Source organism: Eublepharis macularius, chromosome 5, assembly GCF_028583425.1.
Source record: "Eublepharis macularius isolate TG4126 chromosome 5, MPM_Emac_v1.0, whole genome shotgun sequence".
Lineage (NCBI taxonomy): Eukaryota > Metazoa > Chordata > Lepidosauria > Squamata > Eublepharidae > Eublepharis > Eublepharis macularius.
In genome coordinates this window covers 76526911-76549868 of record NC_072794.1, presented here as the reverse complement: position 1 = coordinate 76549868, position 22958 = coordinate 76526911, and the positions used below count along the sequence as shown (strand labels likewise).

Below are 22958 nucleotides of genomic sequence, written 5' to 3'. Positions count from 1 at the left end.
AATTGGAAACCAGAAGCAAAAAGTTATATTTATGAAAATTGGCTTTCATTGCAGAAGAATATATATTAGCAAGAAGATACTGTGCAGTGGCACCTTAGAAATGAGCTCATTTATTGTAACTGCAGAATTGTTGTCAGATGTACAAAATACACCGAGCCTAACAGCACAAGACGTTTTTTTTAAAGCCACGAATCCTGGGACTTTAGATTTGTCACTAGGCAGATTTTGGTAGCGAGAGAACTAGTCAAGAAACAAGGAACTGTGTTTACATTCACTCCATCCTTTTATGTTTAATGATTTGGAATCACAGTAAACCAGTGAGTGTGCAGTGCTACAATGTTGGAGGAAACAGTGTTGATATTGGTAGAGTGAGAGAGTCTGGGGCATCTTATGTCTTGTTCATGCACACACTACTGTGCAGCCAGTTTATGATTTAACTAGTGGATAATAAACTCTAGAATCAGCTCTGGCAATCACACAATTGAAGCTAGGTCTATGGTTTCTTCTTGGTCCTCACAGAAGAAGAACAGTGTTGTATAATAGTTAAAAGTATTAGCTGAAGGTCTGGGAGACTCAGGTTCAAATCTCCATTCTGCCACGGAAGTTTGCCAGGTGACCTTGGGCCAGTTACATATTCTCAGCCTAACCTACCTCACAGGGTTGTTGTGAGAATGAAAGGGGAAAGAGGCGAATGATATAAACCACTTTGCATCTCTATTTTGGAGAAAGGTGTGGTATAAAAGAAGTAAATAAAAATAAATAAATAGTTGCTACATTTTGGAAACAAGCTCAAAGCCAGTGTCAGGAGGGCTAAGCGGTTTCTATTAACCTCTTCCAGTTTCTTCCTTCTTCAGTCACAAATCGTCTTGATCATTGTGCCATTGTAGAGCCTCTTTATAGGGCCAATTAACGTTTGTCTTCTCCCAGTAGAACAGCTATGTAACTACGGAAGAGGCTATAAACAGAGTTGAAGAAGCAGGACGGCTTGTCAGTTTTGAGGCACAGAAATGGGCCCTGATGGATAGCTTTAAGAGATTATGAGATGATATTGAAATAACTGCAGAAGCAGAAATTAAGTGCCATAGAAGTTGCACTGAGGGAGAATTAGGCATGGTGCATTGTTGTAGCCTTTACATCAGAACAGCTTAAATCGTTTGAAATTTTTTTTTGATGAAATTCAATCATACAAAATATACATAACAGAATTGCTGAGGGACAGATACTGTAGCATCTTTATGCATTAACATAAGTCTGTCATTGCTCCAGGGAACTCAAAGCAGGAACTCTCCCCTCCTCCATTTTGTGAGGTAGGCTAGGTTGAAAGAAAATGACTGGTCCAAGGTCTCCCCAATATGTTTTCCTCACTGAACATGGATTTGAACTTTGCTAGACAGTATTAAATAATCACTGTACACACTCAGGCTTTTATGTTCTGCCATGAAGTTCTAGAAATTATCTGAGATTTGTCAGATACTGAATTTGGCACTCAATGCACAGCCATACATTTATACAGATACTCTAACCTAGTATTTTGTCTTTTGCAGGTGCTTTATTATGGAGGATAGAGGATATCTTGTGGCGCACCCAACGCTCATTGATCCCAAAGGCCATGCGCCAGTAGAACAGCAGCATATTACACACAAGGTATATTTGAGTCATGACGTGGCCTGGTGCTGATGCTTTGTAAGAATAGGAAGAAAAGTTAAAACTCTTACCCTTTATTTGCAGGAACCTTTGGTAGCAAACGATATTCTAAACCACCCAAACTTTGTGAAGAAAAACCTGTGTAACAGTTTCAGTGACAGAACAGTCCAGAGGTTTTATAAGTTTAATACCAGCCTGACGGTATGTTTTTAAAAAACATTTATTTTGTTATAGTTAAACGTATAAATATGAGGCAACAGCATGAGTTGATTGTTTGGCATTTTGTCAGTAGTAAAAGACAATTCATTAATAAAATGGTGGTCCATAAGACTGAATGAAAGCCCCCTGCTACCCAAGGTGACCTAAAGAAAGTCATTATCTCAATTACATATATAAAATGGTATTATAGTTATTTATTTTGCATAGCTGTTCATGTATTTTGCATGTTGGAAGGTCTATATTTAACATGAAGGAAAGCAAATCAGAAAATGAAAGAAAACGAAGGGATTCTAAATAACACATAAAATGTAAAGTGCAAAATAGATTACCTTAGTATTTTATTTATATTTACACAATAATTTGAGATAAAACTTTTTGTAGTGAAAGTCACCCCCACCCCCTCCCCAATTAAAAAAATAAAAGAAATGGCATTGTTTGGTTTTACTTCTATAGCAATTACTTTTAAAATGTGAGTAAAATGTAATGGAACCACATGTTTAGTGGATTCTAATAACACATTAGGAGTCGAACAGAGTTTGAACGTGTGTTGAATCATTCATGATATTTGGGGAAAGGTGATCACAAAAAACCCAGATTTAGAACTGTCGGTTCTGTGTTCATTTCTTATTGTGCAGCAGGGTCAAGGAAACCGCAGCACCTGACATATACGCTTAGAAGAACACGGAGGGTCAAGAGGCAGTATTATCAGACCTCTGCTAGAACCTTGAGAGTAATGGCTGACATATCTTCCTCAGCAATAGGGTATCAACGACTACTAGTCTGTTAACTATGATTAGTGATTAGAACCAGGCCACCAGATTGTACATTTCCTCCTTGACAATCTATCTCCTCACATACATGAATTATGCCTGCCTCCCAACATTAATGTTCATCAACATTAACCATGGCTAACTTTAATTCTATGAAGTTCCTTATCCAGCATTTGAAACCTGGATATTTATTGAAAACCGACATTAAAAGATAAATACCTTTGATTTCCATTGTATTTTGTGGTGCACTTGCAATTAATCTGTATCTCCATGCTCTCTGCATTCTTGAGATTCTAAACCAGAGAACATATTGTTCTCACCATGGGGATGGTAACAAAAACAGAATCCTCATGATGACTTCCCAACTGCCCATATTATGAAGAATCTCTGGGGCCTCCATTGTTCATTCAGTGGCCATGGAGATTCTGCTTGATGATAGTTGTCTATGTAGTAAATCATTCCAAACGTTACTGGTGAGAAATAGAGAACAAGCTGTAGAGATGACTTTTTGGCAGCATCTCCATAAGAAGCATAACATATATTCCAGTTCTATGATTTGATGCTTTGGTTATATATTTAACTGCAATGGAACATTAGAAGTCAGACCCTTTAATTATCTAAGAACTTTTCTTTCTCTGTATTTGCAACTCACTTCAGCCTTCTGTTTATTACTTCATTGTATTAACAACCAAAGTTGAAGTAAGTTGTGTTAACACTTTAAATAAATTGTATTTCTGCTTGACCTGTTTTCCTAGTCCACTTTTTGAGGGAGAACTACACAACAGGTATTATTAATGCATTGTTACCCACAGGTTTGTTTACAACACAGGTTTTTATCCAGACAGCAGATGATACGATATCCTAAAGTTTTGTTTTACTTTTGTCAAAAATAGTTATTAACAAAATGAGTGGTAGACAGCCAACTGATATGTATCTTCTATGCCTATGCCACCATTTATCCTAATAGTATAGTATCTTATATCCAGTTACTTTAAAAAGTCTCACTCAGAACAATTTCAATCCATGTGGAATGGCATAGCACCCAAAGGGCAAGTTTGAGTGGTTGCTCCATGGCTTGGAGACATGTGTTAGCATGGTAGCTTTTCCCAGGCCAGGCTTTTGCTGGCCTCTGCTGAGGTGCTAGGTTTATTAGTGTGAGCCCTCCCCTTACTAGAATAGCATCAGGCTAATAGCATCTCTGTGTCCCTACTCTGCAGTGATTTTCCCCACCACAGGGGGGAAACCAGTATTAAAGATAAATACCCTTGATTTCCATTGTATTTTATGGTGCCCTCACTGCCTCCAAGCCATGAGAAAACTCAAGAGAACAAGTTAAGCTTGGTGTACCGTTTCAGGCAGCTTCTAGAATCACAGACCATCAGGACAGCACATAATTTGTCTCTCTTTTTGTACTTTCCCCACTTCTTACCTGTTATATGAAGAGTTTCAAAATGATGTATTAAACTTTATTTCCAAAATGTAGCTACTGTATTTTAAATTATGTATTTTATTGAAATCTGATGAGGGAAAAGAAAATTGAGTATAGAGTTAAATATAGACCCATTTTCGGTGCATTTCCTTATAATTACTATAAAAGGAAGAGAGTATGGAGGACCAATAATGTGCTTTTTCTAGGGCTCTAAAATCCTAGGAATATCCCTAGCTATATGATTATTTGTTCTTCTGTCAGATTAGTTTTGATCAGATTAATAATCTAGTAATGAGAGCCACATAGTATATATAATGGGAAACTGTATGCTTATTTTGCATTGGTAAATTTCATTTCAAATTTCATTTTAGCAGGTATATTTGTGGTGTAGTAGAGGACATCAGCTCTCCAGGAAACATGTTCCCTGCCACATGTCTGACATGTACTGCTTTCCCCTAGGGTGATCTGACAAATCTTGTGCATGGCAGCCACTGTTCTAAATACAAGCTGACAAGAATACCTGGAACCAATGCTTTTGTTGGAATAGTAAATGAAACCTGTGACTCACTTGCCTTCTGTGCCTGTAGTATGGTAGATCGGCTCTGTCTGAACTGTCATCGGTAAGAGAAATTGAAATGCAGCATGATGAGGGGGTTGTCCTTATGTAGAACAGAGACTCCACACAGCCTTAGCATCAAGTAATGTTCTTTTTTTGTGTGCAGTAACTGACATCTGGGCATATTTTAGTTACTGTTTATATAAAACCCTTGCAAGCATCATATTTGTCATTTTTTTCCCAAATGTCTTCCTCTACGTTTTGAGATGTGTCTAAACAGAAGTGGAAAAATTTCCAACTGCCAGGTTATGCCAGCTGCTAAAGTCTGACCACTGGCTCCTAGCATATTCTCTCCTTTCTTCCCAGAATAGCAGCAACTGCTCCCTCAGGCTCTTTGTACATTCACATCCCAGTGAGATCTCTTCTCACATTCTGTTTATCTCTCTATACGTGATATTACTCTTTGACTGCTGCAGCAGCCTGAGTACAGAGGAGCCACACCACAGTCACATTGACTAAAGAGGTGTACTCCTAACTACATCTTTAATGGAGAAGATCCCTGTTTAAGCAGCCCTGCCCAGCAAATAGTCACTGTACCCTCCATGTCAGACTTCTGCTTCCATCTGGATTGGCTCAGCTACGTAAGGAAAAAACTATGCTTCATTTGCTATCATTGCATTCACCACTATACTTCAAGAACCAGATACCCGTCTCTCAGCCAACAGCAGCGGTGGTGTTCCATTTGCAGTGGAGCAAGAGATTTGCCCTTTGGTCCTTGTATCAGCATACCATCCTTGTTTACCAGATGTTCTTGCCTAGCCTAGAAGCTTTGAATACTCCCACACTTTCAGAAGATCCAGAGGAGTTAGCCGTGTTAGTCTGTAGTAGCAAAAATAGAAAAAAGTCCAGTAGCACCTTTAAGACTAACCAACTTTACTGTAGCATAAGCTTTCGAGAATCACAGTTCTCATCTTCAGATGTATCTGAAGAAGAGAACTGTGATTCTCGAAAGCTTATGCTACAGTAAAGTTGGTTACACTTTCAGAAGTATTCTTCAGACCACGTATGGATTTTGTGAAATAATCTAGCTGGCAAATTCAGTTCAATTTAAATCAGTGGAATTATGCATTCATGATGAAATAACTTGGGTTCCTTACTTTTGCTGGAATTGGGCTTTCCTTTTAGATTTGTCAAATTGTCTAAAATACTGTGTGCCATTACTGTGCTTTTGCTTCATGCATACTTGAAGCTGCAAGAGGATATCTTAAGCAGTAAAGTCAATATTACCAGCACTGGTCAAAATTATTTGGAGGGAGTGGGGTGTTAAAAGTGAAGCAGAATTTCTTATAGCTAGCCCTAGAATTGTTTCATGGTCCAGCATAAGATATACAAGGATTATTAACTAATGGGACAATTTGGAGAAAATCTCAGATTTCTAATAAGAAATACCACTTTTGTTCTTTTTCCCTCTTGAAGAATGGAACAGAATGAATGTGAATGTCCTTGTGAGTGCCCTCTGGAGGTCAATGAATGCACTGGCAATCTTACAAATGCAGAAAGCAGGTAAGTTGGACTTGCACAATAATAAATTTTTTTTGCCCAAATTCACATTTGCACATGAATTATTTTTCTCCTGTGGTGATAGATTTGCAGCATGTATTATGTTTTAAGGTAATAAATCAGATTTTTTTTTAACTTTAAGAAAATTGTCAAAGTACTTACTTGGAAACTTCTATCCCTTTCCAAAACATAGGAATCCTAGTTGTGAAGTCCACCAGGAACCAATGGCATTCACAGCAGTTGATCTCAGCCTACAAGATGCTCTTCCTCAGTGCATTAATACTCGGTGTAATCAGAGAATGGAAAGCGGGTACATTTTGCAATTTATATTTTTAAATTTTTTAGTTCTGTGATATTTTTAAATTCTGTAATTTATATTTCAGCAAGAAAGCAGCCTTGGATTGCATGCAGATGTGAGCAAACTACCATTTGTTTGTGATGAGAACAGTCTCAAATCCATACAATCACACATTCTTTCCCTTATCCCCTAGTGCACTGTGCTGAGATAAATGAGAGCAAACAAAGAAACGAGGGGGTGGCCACAGCTCAACCAGAAATATACTGTAGATGCTCCAAGGATCAAACTATAACCATTAAAATATATTCAAAATAAATATTTATTATACAGTGTACAGAGTAATAAAATTAAAAACGAAAGGCCTGAATGTCAGGCTACATAGGAAAGATATAGATAAGCTGTAACATTCTCCAAATACTGTTGATAAACCTATCAAATGACCAACACAAGACCATACGTGTTTTGGCCCAAGGGCCTTTCTCAGTGGTCAATAATACATACTTTTGCAATAAACAGATCTACACATGCAGAAACCAATATGTATCAATTCTGCCCTGATGTTATTATCTGGAAGTGCAAAAAGAGAAAAAAGGGAATTAAAAAAAATGGTTATAATAAGAATAAATATAATGATAACATAAAGCCAATTTTTACCTCATATATTGTGTGGTATAATGTAAATTAATACAGCAGGCCGTGCATCCCTTCACGTGGTAACTGCACTCACACAAATCTCTTCATTGGTGTTATATTCTATAGAGCAAAAATTACATATGAGTTGGATTTTACATAAATATTTAAACCTAAAAACAGTCAAATTCCAAACAAACCTGGTATAAAGTTTCCAGTATTTCTGGATGTGTGTATTATCAGTCTGTAACTGAAGTTAAATGGCATATTTGTCCTGTAAGTTCAGCTATATGATAGAATGAAAAAATGATGCAATATCTCCAATGTAATGTGACATTCTGCTCCCAAAGGAGGGAGGGAATGGAGGGGAGGGGAGGGGAGTAGGAAAAAGAGAGAAAGGGGAGAGAATTGGGGGGGAAATAACTGAAATATCTAGAAATCAGCACTGCCAAACGTGAAATCACAGGCACATCCACTGAAACCAATATCATTCAGACATTAAAGAATAGCCCAAACCTACAAGTTGCCTCATCAAAATCCCAGCTTGCCTCTGGAAGTCAGCATCTGCACTACAATTCCTCCTCAGTCTTAATAGCTGGGAGTAGGGCAGGTTCTTTTTTAAGTGACCTGGATGGAAACTTATCTCCTGCTAGGTATGAGCTGGCGTCTGTAGGTTTTCTATAGACATCCACCTGTAAAGTATTGCCAACCCTTCTGATTGCTACATCCAAAAATGCACTTTAGATTTATCAAAGGTCATTTCGAATTTAATGTGCTATGGATATTATTTATGAACAAGTCAAAATTCACCAAAGATTCTTTGGTTCCATTCCAAATCATAAAGATATCATCCAGAAGTCTTTTATAGAAGATGATACGCTTTCTCTATGTGTTGCTCTCTAGAAAGATGTATGTATTTTCCAATCTATTCATAATAGATTGTCCAACTCTGGTGCAAATTTGCACCCTGTAGCCCTATCAGAGATTTGCCAGAAAAATTCCCCTTGAAACTGAATTTTTTTTCTTCAAACATAAGTTTGCAGTATGACATAAAAAAGATGTGGGGGGATTGGAGTGCTGATTTCTTTTTTCTAACACCTCCCAGTCCCATAGGTACATCTAGGGCCTCATCTTGTGGAATATTGGTATAAAAGAAAACCACATCAAGAGTAACAAAAAGCAACTGCTCTTTCTGTAATTGTGTATTATGTATGTGGTTTAGAAAAAACTACAGTATCTCTTAAATAAGAGCCCATGATCTGAACAAAGGGTTTAAGAAAACGATCTAAATATTGAGCCAGAGGTTCTAGTACCGAACCACAACCTGAAACTATGGGTCTTCCTGGAACAGGGAAAGTGACTTTATGTATTTTTGGTAAAAGAATTGTGGTGCTCTCTTCTATGTTGTTAGGAGGTAGTCATATGTAGATTTAGCAATAAAGCCTTCTACAATGCCCTCCTCCAATAGTTCTTTTATTTGGTTGTTGTGGGTTTTCCGGGCTGTATTGCCGTGGTCTTGGCATTGTAGTTCCTGACGTTTCACCAGCAGCTGTGGCTGGCATCATTTTTTTTTTTTTTTTGGTGCTACACCTCTGAAGATGCCAGCCACAGCTGCTGGCGAAACGTCAGGAACTACAATGCCAAGACCACAGCAATACAGCCCGGAAAACCCACAACAATCATCGTTTTCCGGCCGTGAAAGCCTTCGACAATACGTTCTTTTATTTATTTCTTAATTAGTTCCAGGGGATTCTCTCTACTCCTGATGTAATGTGCTGTGTTGTTCAGCTGTCTATAGGCCTCCACAATGTAATTTTGGCATTATAGAATATAACACCAATAAAGAGTTTTGTGTGAGTGCTGTTACATCATACCACACAATATATGAGGTAAAAAATGACTTTGTGTTTTTTCAAAAAGAATTTTTAATGGTATAATTATGTTTATTCTCATCATAACAAATTTTTCTTCTTTTCTCCATTTGCATTTTCAGATGATAACCTCAGTGCAGAATTGATACATACTGGTTTCTAGATGTGTGGGTTTGTTTATTGCAGAAGTGTGTATTATTGACCGCTGAGGAAGGCCCTTGAGCAAAAATGTGTATGGTCTTATATTGGTCATTTGACATGTTTATCAATTGTATTCAGAGAGTGTTACAACTTATCTGAATCTTTCCTATGTAGCCTGACATTCAGACCATTCGTTTTTAATTTTATTACTGTGTACATGGTATAATAAATATTTATTTTGAATATATTTTAATAGTTATAGCTTGACCCTTGGAGCATCTACCAGATAAATGAGAGAACCATTAAATGCCTGGTTGCCAGGGCCATGGTCAAATGTAGCCCCCACTGCTGCTCCCAAATGTTAACTGAGATGCAACGTTGGTCACAGTGTTACATTCAGGCTAAAGAAGAACATAACCCTGGGAAATTTAAGACAAGACAGAGATTTCGCAAGTGGGGCTTGAGACAGGGTTCCTGATAATGTTTTCATCAAAATGATTTCTTTATCTTGCAGAGATTGTTTTGGTGTCTTAGACTGCGAATGGTGCATGGTAGACAGTGATGGAAAGACTCATCTAGATAAATCCTACTGTGCCCCACAGAAAGAATGCTTTGGTGGTATTGTGGGTGCCAAAAGTCCATATGTGGACGACATGGGAGCCATCGGTAAGTGAAATGTTTGTTGTTATGGATATACTTTAATTCAAATCCAAAATAAAATCAACTGGCCTGGCTATGCAGCTGAAGCAATCAGTTGGTGTGGCAGAATAAAAATGAAGCCACATGCAGTTAAGATTGTTGATAGGTTTACAGAATTATGAACCATATATGTGCAGCAAGAAATTGTAAAACATGCCTGTTGGATCTCTCAGCTGGCCTTGCATAAAATTCAGATTTCTAGTATATCACTGTGTGTGCGTCTTTCATTGAGAACTGAACTGGACAAAACTGCTTTTACAATAAGCTTTTTTAGAAATTGATGTGTTCATGTTCTCCTTTGGCAGCAACTGTGCATGGTTAGCTTTTATGATTTTTTCAAAGGGGAGACTCATGAGGAATTGTGGGGGCACAGAACAATTGGGAAAGTACGCTTCACGTCCCCAAATCTCCTGTTAGTTATCAAGGGCATGAACAGGCTGGGATTTTCCCCCAAATCCTCCTTTCTCTGTGGATAGCCCAGATTTGCTGTTTGCATTAGCATAATAGGAGTTAGCCTTTTCATTCTTAGGTATTGTGATGCCCTTTACAAATGTTTATTTTATGTTTAAGATGTCTTTTGTAGAACTTCTTTCAAAGCATTTACATGAACTTTTTTATCTCCTCTGTTATTAAGGAGATGAGGTGATAGCTTTGAATATGATAAAAAGTGCTCCAGTTGGTCCTGTAGCAGGAGGTATTATGGGATGTATAATGGTGCTTGTTCTGGCAGTCTATGCCTATCGTCACCAGATCCACCGCCGAAGTCACCAACACATGTCCCCCCTTGCTGCACAAGGTGAGCTTTAAAAAAAATGGCCAGGTGTGGGTGGAGAAGAGCAGATAGAGGCACTAAGGAGGAAGCAAACCTCTGTAAGGAGTTTTGTGGCTCCAGTAGTTAAAACACTTTTCTTGGGGTATTTTTCTCTTCCTGATCTGTGTCCTCTCCATCAGTTTATGCACATCTTGCAATGATACAACATAGAATGTGCACCACTGCCCTCTGCTGGATTCTGAATTTAAGCCTGCATTGTTCTCCCTAGACCTTAACACGCAGTGCTGCTGCTGCTTCCAGGACTTTCCAAATATGATTGTTTCCCCTGTGATTATTCTAGAGAGGGGATTGCTTTTCAGCATGCACATGCATCGTGTTGTGGTTACATGGATTTTTTTCAGCATCTGCTTTTGAGGCTCTTTCTGCCTGTTGCATTCATCGGTTCTGCTTGCTGCTCACCATTATGAAATTTCTGTTTTCTTTGCAGTATAATAGAAGGGAAGAGTGTATTATTGCTGGTTTTATTGTACTGTTTTTTAGCACAGGTCAAGAAGGTACAATGTGAATGTAGAGCACACTGTAAGGTGCACACATACAGGATTTATGAATTAGTTACTTTCCAAGAAAATGTTAAAAGAACATGATCTGAATTTGTCAAAGTTTCTCCAAAATCTGCTGTCTTATAAAAACAGGAGATTGTCAGAACAACCTCTGTCTGATTCTGTGCACTTGGTAAGCAGAGCGTTTTTAAAGGGTGCTGTTTTCTGAATGAGCTAAAAAAACTGGAACTTCGTAAGTTGTAGTTTAATAGGCATTTTAAAAGACAAACATTTGCAGTGTGAAAGGAATTACCAGGTGTTCAAACACAGATGACTCATTCTGTCTTATGACTAACTGTTGTTGGGATGGCAGATAGTCATGCTGCTAGCTCAAGAAGGAAAAGGGGAGAGTACATTTGCACTCCTCTTAGTATTTCTAGTAAATGTCCACACAATCAAAATATTAAAATAGCTCAGTATAAAGTTTCTATGCTTCTTATCCCTTGTTCCCAGAAGAGGAACATCACTTAGAGATTAATAAGTATTGCATTCTTACAAGTTTCTCTTTAACATTTGCATGTGTTTTATTTGCCATTTGCTATGTAATGTAGAAATGTCAGTCCGCATGTCCAACCTGGAGAATGACAGGGATGAGAGGGATGATGACAGCCATGAAGACAGAGGAATCAGTACGTATTTAGCATCTGAATGGCAATTGGAAATGGGGAGGGCTAGATGCTCTTTTCCCTTGCCTTTCCTACAGCCAATACTGGCGTTATCATCTGTGTAACATTTTCAAGAGGGCAAAGTGCTTTACTGTGTTGCTGCCATTTGGTCCTGTGAGTCATGTTGCAGTCTTGGAGTATGACAGCCCGGAAACCACAAGAGAAAATTAAGTTGCCCATGACCACCCACTTAAGTTCATAACCATTTGAAGCTCGCTCTGACATACAGTTCCTTGTATTATCCCACCTCCCGCTTTCTTGCAGATCATCTGGCAAATACAGCTTTAGCCAGAGTTCAAGCAATTGTTAGTTTGAATATTCATGAACTGCCATTGATTTTAACTTCCTGTGCCCTCACAAGCAATAGATGATATCCAACAGACTTCAAGTGCAAACGTCTCAGATTTCCCCCGTGATCCATCTCCGAGCAATACATTTTGGTTCCCAGAAATCATGGAATGTATATAGACAAAAAGGGCACCACGGTGGGGGGGATGCACTGAGGAAAGAAATCAAGCAGGATCACTCTGTTCCTCTCCGTCTTCTACTCATACAGTTCTGCATGTGGAAGAGAGAGAGAGGCAGTTTTGCCCAATTTCCTCTCCTCACTACAGACTCCTGACCTGCGTGGCTTTTTGTCCATCTGGGTCACACAATCGCAAGAATCATCACAGGTAAAATCTGTATCAGCCATCATGTTTCTCTGGAAGTTGGATGCTGATATAGAAGAATGGTATCAAGAATAGCATAAACTTTTCAAACGCAGTTCAACATGTAAATATTTGAAGTCAAAATCTAAATGACTCATCAGCTTTGAAAGAGATTGAAGCTCATATACTTCACATAAGTAAAGAGATAATGGGCCCTCCCCTGAGGCTTACATTCTAAGAAGACAAAGCACAGAAGAGGAAGGGTAGTGTTGAGGAAAAGGAGGAGCAGGAGATCAGTTTGACAGATCGAATTTATATCCTGTTTTGAGCTTTCTGCAATTAGTTGGCCCTTTTACCTTTGCCACTTATTTGCCACCAGTTATCATAGTTTAAGGCATCTTTAAAATAGATGTGGGTGAACTTTGCTGGCATACTTAGCAAGTTTTTGTTCTGCAGTTAGGAAGTTTAACCACTGTTGGAATGTCATAAGAATCATAGTAAACATTGGCTTTATTTTTTCATTAATTTCTAGTCAGTAATACCCGGTTTATAGCAGCAGTGATTGAGCGACATGCACATAGTCCTGAACGCAGACGGCGTTACTGGGGGCGGTCAGGAACAGAAAGTGATCATGGTAAGACCTTGGAAGCTGCTGACATCTGCATTGCACAGTCATCTTATTTGTGCTGCTTGGCAACTTGACAAGTAAATAATCAAAGAGAGCATTCCCAACTCCATTCCTTGTTGGTTCATATTTAAAACAATGCTGCCACATTCTGTCCCAGTGCAAGACATTATCCAGCACTGAAGTTATTTTTGTAGAGCGTGATCTTATAACATGAATCCTCTTGTTTAATTTTTTTCTCCTCAATTTCTTAATCAGAAATGGTACCAGCATTGTTATACAGCATTCCTAGAAAAAGACCATCACCAAGTTTTCATTCTCTTTTCCCCCTTTAACTAATCCAATTGTCTTTCAGATTCTTTGGAAGAGAGAAGAAACTCAAAGATTTGTTCTCTTTATTCTGGCATTGTTAGTAATAGCTGTGTTCTTTTAACTGTATGTTTATAAAACAGAGTTTAATTACAAGCAATATGTGCTAACCTCTGGTTTCCAGTTAAACTAAGCTTCAGTTTGGCTTTAAACGCTGAATGCCTTCGCACTGTTATGCATTGTGGTTCAATTGATTCCATGTATCATTCATGTTATTTTTTTTGACATTTCCACTTTCATTGTTTTTGCTTTGGGGCATATAATTGGTTTATGACAAATTCACAGTGTAAGAGTTTACACAGCTTCTGTGTCTTCAAACTGTACCAAGTGATGAGCCCACTAAGGAAGCTTAATGTAAGCTTAGCAAGGATTTGTGCCAGGGATGTCAGCTGCATCTTCATGTCAGTTCTGCTACTAAATATGGATCTGTTATGTTGCTAAATGTAGGGAGAGGGAGAGGTTTGTATTTGTATTTTATTCTGTGGTACGCTTGGAAGTTTCTAGATGGCAAAGCCATCACCCAGAAAGCTGTCAGCACACTGGGAGTCAGTTGAAACAGGCAAGCATTCATGTGATACCGTCTTCTCACATGGCTGTGTTTTGTCATTTGAGTGGACTTGCTTGAGTATGTCCCCACATCAGTCTCAGTCCATCTAGAGAGCGTGTTCTTCTACTGGATTAGAAGAGAGAATTAATTTTCCATGCAAATTCTGAGACGTTACTCATGGGAGAAGACTGTACCACATGACATTTTTCATTTGTCACTAAGTCTCCGGGAATCAAACAAAAGGAAATCTGCCTTCTACCTAAAATAAAACTTAGGTCAAGCCACTTTGAAGAGTGCAGAGCACTAGAGCTCTGTGGTGAAAGACAGGAAGGGGAGGACCACTGACATTTGAGCTGAAGGAAGGAGACTGCTGTGCTGCATTATTCCTCTGCTCTATATTCTCTCTCCTGTCTGTGAGGGTGCCTGCAGTTGTCCTGGATGCATGGAGCTACTGTAGATAGAGCATACGCTTTTATTACAGGGTGGTTTGCCATTGCCTTCCCCAGTCATCTACACTTTACCCCCAGAAAAGTGAGTACTCATTTTACCAACCTCGGAAAAATGGAAGGCTGAGTCAACCTTGAACTGGCTACATGAACCTGGCTTCTTCCAGGATCGAACTCAGATTGTGAGCAGAGCTTGGGCTGCAGTACTGCAGCTTACTACTCTGTGCCACAGGGCTCTTACCACTACTGAATGACAAGAGAAATACAAAGGGGGAAAACTCAGCCAAGTTGGCCCCTCTCCTTCACCTTACTCCTCCCCCTTTCTTTTCATCAGTAGTCCATTACGTTTTGTCATGGATCAGTAGCCCACCATTATTTGTGCTCATCTTGAATCTTTTCCCCAAAAGCCACCTGCACACGCCAGATGCTTTTTAAGATGGGAAAAGAGGGTCTCTTGTATCACACTAGGCAAACTCCCTACTTCTCCATTGCATATTCTGTGCATAATAGGGGAGTGTATCCTTCTGTCTACTCCAAAGCACAGTGTGACATAAGAAAAGTTCCCCCAAATCCTTGCAGTTCACAAAGAACTCAGAGGAGTTTTGCCTGTCGAGAAGGCCAGGGATACCTACCGGGCAAATGGATTTGTGAGGGGGCATGCTCACCATTTGCTCCTCACTCACCGGTTCCTTAATTTCTGCATGCAGACCCTCTAAGTCCTGTCTGCTATTTGCAGAGTGGTTGGACAGTGGTATATCTGGTTTGTTGTATTTATATTTATTTTTAAATGCTTTTATGCAGCCCTTTCCCCACAAGCAAGACCCAAAGCAGGTTACAATAAAAGTAAATGAACGTTAGCGTACAGTAAACAACACTAAACATCTTACGTGACCTGGATCAAGTGAATCAGTCTTTTCCCCCAGCTAATAGTTCTTTCAGGGCCAAGTAACAAGTCTACTCCAGCCCTGGCTGGAACTCTCTCTCTCCACCTCTGGCAACAGCAGGTGTTTTTACAGCACCTTAAGCATAGAGAAGGATAGGCAGAGTAGCTGTTCTCACTTAGCCCTAGCTGGAGCTTTTGCAGTGACACCAAAGTCTATAAATCTTGGGTTCAAATAGGAACCTCAGAGCCTCAATAATAACCCAGCAAGAGAGGAACAGTCAATAGGCCAAGGTTTGGATTTTGACCTCAGATGGAGAAGTGCTGCTCACCTGTTGTGTCTATCCACTTGTCTAACTATTTCTGCTACTATGGCAGTAGCTGCCTCAATGCCCCTCCCAATACATTCACTCTTTTACTGTGACGACTGTACAGAATGAGATCTCTTTCTGTATCTAGTGTGGTCTACCCTGAGAAAGCTACATGTCTCAGTACCCTGGTAGCTGGTTACTACAAATATTGTAAGAAAGGGACAGCAAGCCCCATCTGAATCAGGCAGTCATGAGATAATTTAGAACTCTTAGGGTGAAATAGAACTTTTTGCATAACATTCTTCCCTTTCGCCAGTAATTTTTTCTGATTTGAACTGAGCCTCTCCCATCACTAAGCATGATGTTTTGAAAGCAGTGGCCTACATCATTGTCAGCTTTTTGTCAGACATCTGAAACAGGCTATTGAAGCTGCAGGAATCATCAATAGCCTACTTTTATGCATGTTCAGTGGGACTTATTGCCAGTAAGAGTTACTCCCAAATAAGTATGCTTGCAATCCTAGTCTACCATGCCTTATTGCACCCTGACTAGGTTGCAATTCTGTGGCAACGTTTTTGTTTTGTGGATCCTCTGCAGCTTTATAAGATAATGGCAGATGTCAGACACTGGACTGAAAGATACCACTTAGTACCCCTTTGATTTTTCCTCTTACTTGTTAAAACTTACAATTGTTTTCATTTAAAAGAGAATAACCAGGCATGATAAATGCATAAAACATTCAGAACACTTACAATAGCTTTAAAAAATATTCTGTCTCTTTGCTTATTATTCTAAAACATAATCAAAAATGTGAATCACTCAGTAAATTTCTGTACTAAAACCAGTATCAGATAATTGTTGCTATGTTAATTTTTATTATATAGACAATTTTCCAGATTTTGTATATCCTTTCCAAGGTAGTAGGAGGTTCTACCCATTTCCAGTTTATCCTACTGCTGTTGCCAAAACTCTAAGGGTAGTGTTCCAATTAGAGATAGGCACGAAATGAACCACGGAACAAAATTCTGTACGGAACGGCCAGTTCGTTTGAAGAGAAACACGTGTTCTGTGGGATCGCGTTTTTCCGGAACAAACAAATTTTTCCAGCCGTTCCATGGCTGGTTCTGTGACCCATCGGCTGAACCCAGCGCTGGCTCTGTGAAACTGACAGCCTCTTTCTCCTGCTGCCAGAGCGGCAGGAGAAAGGGCCTGTCAGTTTCACAGACCCTGTGCCTGTTCCAAGGCGGGGTCTGTGAAACTGACAGCCTCTTTCTCCTGCTGCCAGAGCGGCAGGAGAAAGGGCCTGTCAGTTTCACAGCCCCCGCTCTGGGTTCAGCTAGAACTGGCGTAGGGTCTGTGAAACTGACAGCCCCTTTCTCCTGCTGCCTGGGCTGTCGGTTTTACAAAACCCACACCGGTTCCAGCGCGGGGTCTGTGAAACTGACAGCCCGGACAGCAGGAAAAGAGTCTGTCAGTTTCAAGACCCCGCAGCTGAACCCAGTGCAGGGGCTGTGAAACTGACAGCTCCTTTCTCCTGTTGTTCTGGCAGCAGGAGAAAGAGGCTGTCAGTTTCACAGACCCCGTGTTGGAACAGGCACAGGGTCTGTGAAACTGACAGCCCCTTTCTCCTGCTGCCCGGGCAGCAGAAGAATGGGGCTGTCTGTTTCAAACACCCCGCACTGGCTTTAGCAGCTGGTGCAGGGTAGTTGAAATGCCACGAACCACGAACCAATTCCCGAACTGGGAAAAGGTCGGAAGTTCGTGGTTCGTGGAATGCTATGAACCATGAATCACATGGTTGGAGTTTTTTTGGTTCATGCCCATGTCTAGTTCCAGTATGTATGAAAACGGGTTCCCATTGGTGGAAGAGGAAGATAGGGAATTTTTCTTTCTCCTCCTCACTGCAGTTTTCCATGTAGCATGGCTTTTCATTCATGTGGGTTCCCCAACCTTTAACACTGACTTTTCAAGGCTCATAGGGCTACCCTCGAAACTGACCAGGAAACTGAAACTGGTCCAGAATGCAATGGCACATGTCCTTATGGGAACTCTGTTTAGGACCTGTACTGTGCCAGCTGCACTGGCTTCCAGTTGAATTCCAAGTCAATTCAAGATCTTTAGAGGACAGGGTCCTGTATATCTATGGGACCATCTCTCTCTGTACGTTCCCTGGAGGGTGTTATGCTCTGCAGACCAACATTTGCTACTGATCCCTGGCCCTAAGGATGATCACCTGGTCTCAACCAGGGCCACAGCCTTCTTGGCTCTGGCTCCAGCCTGGTAGAACACTCTCCCAGCTGAGATCTGGGCCCTGCAGGACTTATTACAGTTCTGCCAAGCCTACAAAATGGAATTGTTCTGCCCACACCTATGAAAATGGTTGAGGAACTGGTGAACTGTGCTGCAGGTCCCTTGCCTGGTTTGCTGTGCTTCCAAAACCTGAAATCTGTTGTGCCTACGCACAATGATACGTACTGAAGTTACCACCGTGCCACATCTTAGAGGTCCTTATTGGACTGTGTTTTATTATTTTACTGTTTTACATGGTTTTAAGTTACGTTTTATATATTTTATAGTATTTTATGGTATTTATATATTGTCATAACTGTTATAATATGATGTTATGACCTGCCCTGAGCCTGCTTATGAGAGTGTGGGATTTAAATTTGATGGATGCGTGCATGCTGGAGGGACAGGAGTCAGGAGGAGTCTGCATCCACCAATTTCTTAATGCTTCCCCTGCACAGATTTCAGACCTCTGTCTTGAGTGTTTCCTTTGTTGATCTCATTTTTTCAGCACTATGAGTCTAGGCACCTCCTATGAAATATGAATTAAGCTGATTGCATGCTGATGAAGTGGTCAGTATAAATTCTGGGCAGAAAGGCACTGGAAATCCATATCAGCACAAGAAATACACTGTCACTTGAAATAATTTTGCAATGTTGAGCAAATTTTACAGATTGAAAAAGGAGTGTTTTAATATAGAAAACTAAATTAATAATTTTGCTGTAAAAGTTGGTCATCCTGCAGTTTACTAGGAATTGAGCACTGAATATTAGAATGGCATTTTATTTGCTTTTATTTTGACCTTTTTCAAAGTGGCATTTGAATTTGATTTTGTGACATTATATCAAGCTCTGAACTACTTCTCCAGAGATTTGGTTTGTTAGGACACTGTGGCTGCAAACCTAAGAGGACTTTCCTGAGAATAAGCCACATTAAATAAAACAATGTACTTCTGGATATACTTGTTTAGGATTGCTCCCTTTGCCTCAGACTGTTATCATTAGTGTGGTCTGTTGAGCTCAGTTGAGTTAAATCAGTGTAAGAATATTACAGTGATTTAACTCAGAGTAATACAGATTTCCTCTTCTGAATTTTAAATCTATCCATAATGTGTAAGGAAAATATTTTGTTGGGGACCAGTCATTTCATTGATAGCCTTTAAAGAGACAATGAACAGCTGAATGGGAGTATGGAAGAAGGGGGACTATTTTAGAAGATAATATGTGTCATTTAGCATGGGAATAGTTTCTGGTTGCTCTTTTACCAGAGCATAATCTTGTTGATGCATGTTAGGTTGGAGAGTTGAACATTATGTACTTCTGAATTTTTTGTTACAAAATTATTGCTTCTTACCTGGGTGGCTTTACCTTGCAGGGTACAGTACTATGAGTCCTCAGGAAGACAGTGAAAACCCTCCCTGCAATAATGACCCATTATCAGCTGGCGTAGATGTGGGAAATCATGATGAAGATTTAGACCTGGATACCCCCCCACAGACTGCTGCACTCTTGAGTCACAAGTTCCACCACTACAGGTTGCATCATCCTGCGCTTCATCACAGTCACCACTTACAGGCGGCAGTCACAGTACATACTGTAGACGCAGAATGCTAATGACCTTGAGGGGAAATGCAGCTAATGAGCACTGATTCAGGAAAAATGAGCAGTCCTTTTTGTACTTTTACCAGGCGTGGTTTTGACGATCTTCATGAAATTTGTTTCACATGAAAACTTTACATTTCTGAAATGTAAGGTTGGCTCTGAAGTGGAGTACAAATTAGCCTGATGAATGAACCTGCCATAACATTCAATAAAATGGAACAGTAAGAATGTTCAGCCTCCAGACACAGGAAGAAAGGTTTACACAGTAAACTGAACCTTTTGAACCCTGTTAATCTGAGCCAAGAAAAGTGTGCTCAGACAAAGTAGAGGGAGAAAGAGAGAGGTGCTTGCTGTCCATAACTGGAAGAACAGAAATCTTTGGAGCTGGAAACAAAGAAGGCACTGGATCCAAAAATAGTAGTTGCCATGAGGTTTCCATTTGTTGAGAGGGTTTTTTTAATACTCAGTGCTCTTACAAATAGCTGTATGGGACCTGAGACAGTACATCTCAAGATTTTTAAATAAAGGATTATTTTTGTACTATTTATTGAACTCAAAAACTTTCATGAACTCTGAAGGAAATAAAGGAGAGGAAATAGAAAGCAAGCATAGAAACTCTCCACAGATGCAGCCTCTGTTTAATTGTGTTGGTGATATTGTGGATCTTCCCCCAGAAGACATCCCTAAAATAGATATCAACTATCCCCCTGCCCTCCAGGTTGCTATAAAGGGAAAATGAAGAAATTGTGTGCTGATTTGTTTACATTATTAACATTTGGTTTCTGTGGCCATTTTTGTACACTTTGAAGATGGTTTATAACACAGTATTTTTGTATCTGTTTTATTGTGAGGAAGAGGGATACCAAGCCTCTTGGCTGAAGCACTGAGGAATTACTTCTCTCCCCCCTAACTCCATCTCAGGCTGGAATAAGAAGATTCCAGTCAATGTAGTAATGTCATTTTCAAATAGCATTCATGAGCAGTAAGCTAATAATAATAATAATCCTGTTGTTTCATTCCCTTTTCACATAACAATAAATAAATGGGAGGTAAATAGAATGCCTTGTAAAGTTTTTATCATTGTGAGGGGTTTATTTTGCAGCCAAAGATGGGCTGCTGGCATCTTTGTCTGGAATTTAACACTTCTCTAGTGATTCATACAGAGCTTAATCCAATATGACTAATTTTAAACTAGTTTTAAGTCACAGTGTTTGTGTGTTACGGAGTCACAATTTGTTTTAAAAATATGAAAACATTCTTGCACTGTGCTTATGATAAATATCCATTTATATGTAGGGTTTTTTTTAAAAAAATCTCTGAATGCTGTTTTAATGATAGAGTACTTTAATACTTATGTTAAAAGAATTGGTTCTTAAGCAGTATGGTAAAGTAAGTATAAATGTGCTATCAGAATCCCCTTTATACTATGTATAAAATTACAATCTAGTGGAATAAACTGTATATAAAGTATGGGTCTATGGATTACTCTTGACAGGGGTGAAAATAAGTTTGTTTCATCAAATTATTTAAAGTCAGAAGTCAACTGTACAAACTCTTCACTGCCAGGCTTTCCCTCAGTCATTCATTTCTCACATGTTTGTACACTAGAAAAGAGCAAGAATCCAATAGCACCTATAAGACTAGAACAAAAGGACTCCCAGTATAGGTTATGCAAAACCACTCTATGAAAACTCTTTTATATATATATATATATATATATATATATATATATATATATATATATATATATATATATATATATATATATATATATATATATATATATATATATATATATATATATATATTTAAAGTGCAAAAGTGCTCAAAATATACAGAAATATATATAATCAATCGCAATATCAATGAACAATACATAAGCAATACATGTAATGAATGCTCAGGAATTACACTGGTCAATGCTAGAAATCACTCAGAGTCCTAATTAAATTCATGCAGTTATACAGTAGGTATAGCCAAATAGCAGCCTATACGTACCATATAACTGCATGCATGTATTGCTTATGTATTGTTCATTGATATTGATTGTGATTGGTTATATATATTTCTGTATATTTTGAGCACTTTTGCACTTTAAATATATATAAGAGTTTTCATAGAGTGGTTTTTGCATAACCTATACTGGGAGTCCTTTTGTTCTAGTCTTTGTTGTACTCCCACGTTTCACCCTTCATTATAGTTGTACCTATAAGGCTAACAAAATTTGTGGTAGGGTATGAGTTTTCATGAGTCACAGCTCACCTATTGATACACCGAGAAACACTGTTGGTTAGTCTATGTGGGGTATTTTCTCTACCTTTTAATATAGACAGGGCATATACGTATAAGAAGAATTTCCATATACATAGGATGTGGCCTTCATAGAGGAGAATGGATTTTGATCATTTAAGTAATCTATAACTTGGAAAATATAGAACCCCAAGGTTCATGTACACACTCCTGTCAAATTGTTCTGAGTTATTAAAAACTGGATTCACCCATTTCATGTTGCTTATGGAGGTAATTAATGAAGTCTGTCTTCTTGAAACAAAGGTACATATTAGTATCAGTGTATGTTTTATCAGATTTCTAAAAGACAATATCTGTGAGAATCATCTCCATTCATCTTAGAGTAATTTTGTTATATTTATAGATGGAAAGAACAATACAAGATTACCAATCGTTCTAGATCAAGGGTCCACCCTTTTTGAGGCTCTGGGCACCTTTGGAGTTCTGTCACAGGTTGGTGGGTGCAACCACAAAAGGGCCACTGAGAGGCAGAGCCACACATACACACAGAATAAGTCCAAGTGTTAGAAACAAGAGCAGTAATTTTGCTACAAAAGAGTAAGAGAATAAAATCCAACACTACAATGGCAGCTGCCACCAACCCAATGTTATTTTAATCTGCAAAACCAATCAGATCTCCACTGGCCAATCAGAAGCTCTGCTGGGCAGGAGCCTACCTGGCCCCGCCCACTTTCTAAAAATAGTTGATGAACGTCAGGAAAGGTTTAGCAGATGCCTTGGTACCTACAGAGACCAATAGGAGTCCAATGCTCTAGACAATAATACATTCCTTCATCTTCTGCCACACCTTTTTGAAAATATTAAAACCAACAACAATAGATTAATTAATACAACATCATTTCAGTTTCCAATTAAATCAAATTAATATTTTTTTCCTTAGAATTGCCAGTGATGACATTTTCTATGCTTCTCAAGGCAGCCCTGTCCAACAGTTGGGCTTCCACTGAAAATGCCCAAGTACAAGCCGAAACCTTCCTCAGCTTGCTCAGTGGTGGGAGTCTAAGCAGCCCATGTTTTGACGAGTAGAGCCCTCTCAAGGGCTCATAGCAGAAAAGTCAGTCCAGAAAGAAAGGTAGGTC

The 22958-nt window shown here is 39.1% G+C and overlaps 1 protein-coding gene across 1 annotated transcript in view; it reads left to right on the top strand.

Moving 5' to 3' along the window:
- The window catches only part of CACHD1 (cache domain containing 1), a 214470-nt gene extending 193431 nt beyond the window's left edge, over positions 1–21039 (top strand). The window contains exons 18-27 of the mRNA XM_054981592.1: positions 1545–1644; positions 1729–1845; positions 4522–4682; positions 6095–6181; positions 6372–6488; positions 9633–9784; positions 10452–10613; positions 11740–11817; positions 13036–13137; positions 19343–21039. Of these exons, the coding sequence (XP_054837567.1) occupies positions 1545–1644; positions 1729–1845; positions 4522–4682; positions 6095–6181; positions 6372–6488; positions 9633–9784; positions 10452–10613; positions 11740–11817; positions 13036–13137; positions 19343–19581 (1315 nt within the window). The 3' untranslated portion in view covers positions 19582–21039. The remainder of the gene's footprint in view (positions 1–1544; positions 1645–1728; positions 1846–4521; positions 4683–6094; positions 6182–6371; positions 6489–9632; positions 9785–10451; positions 10614–11739; positions 11818–13035; positions 13138–19342) is intronic.
- Positions 21040–22958: the final 1919 nt, after the last annotated feature.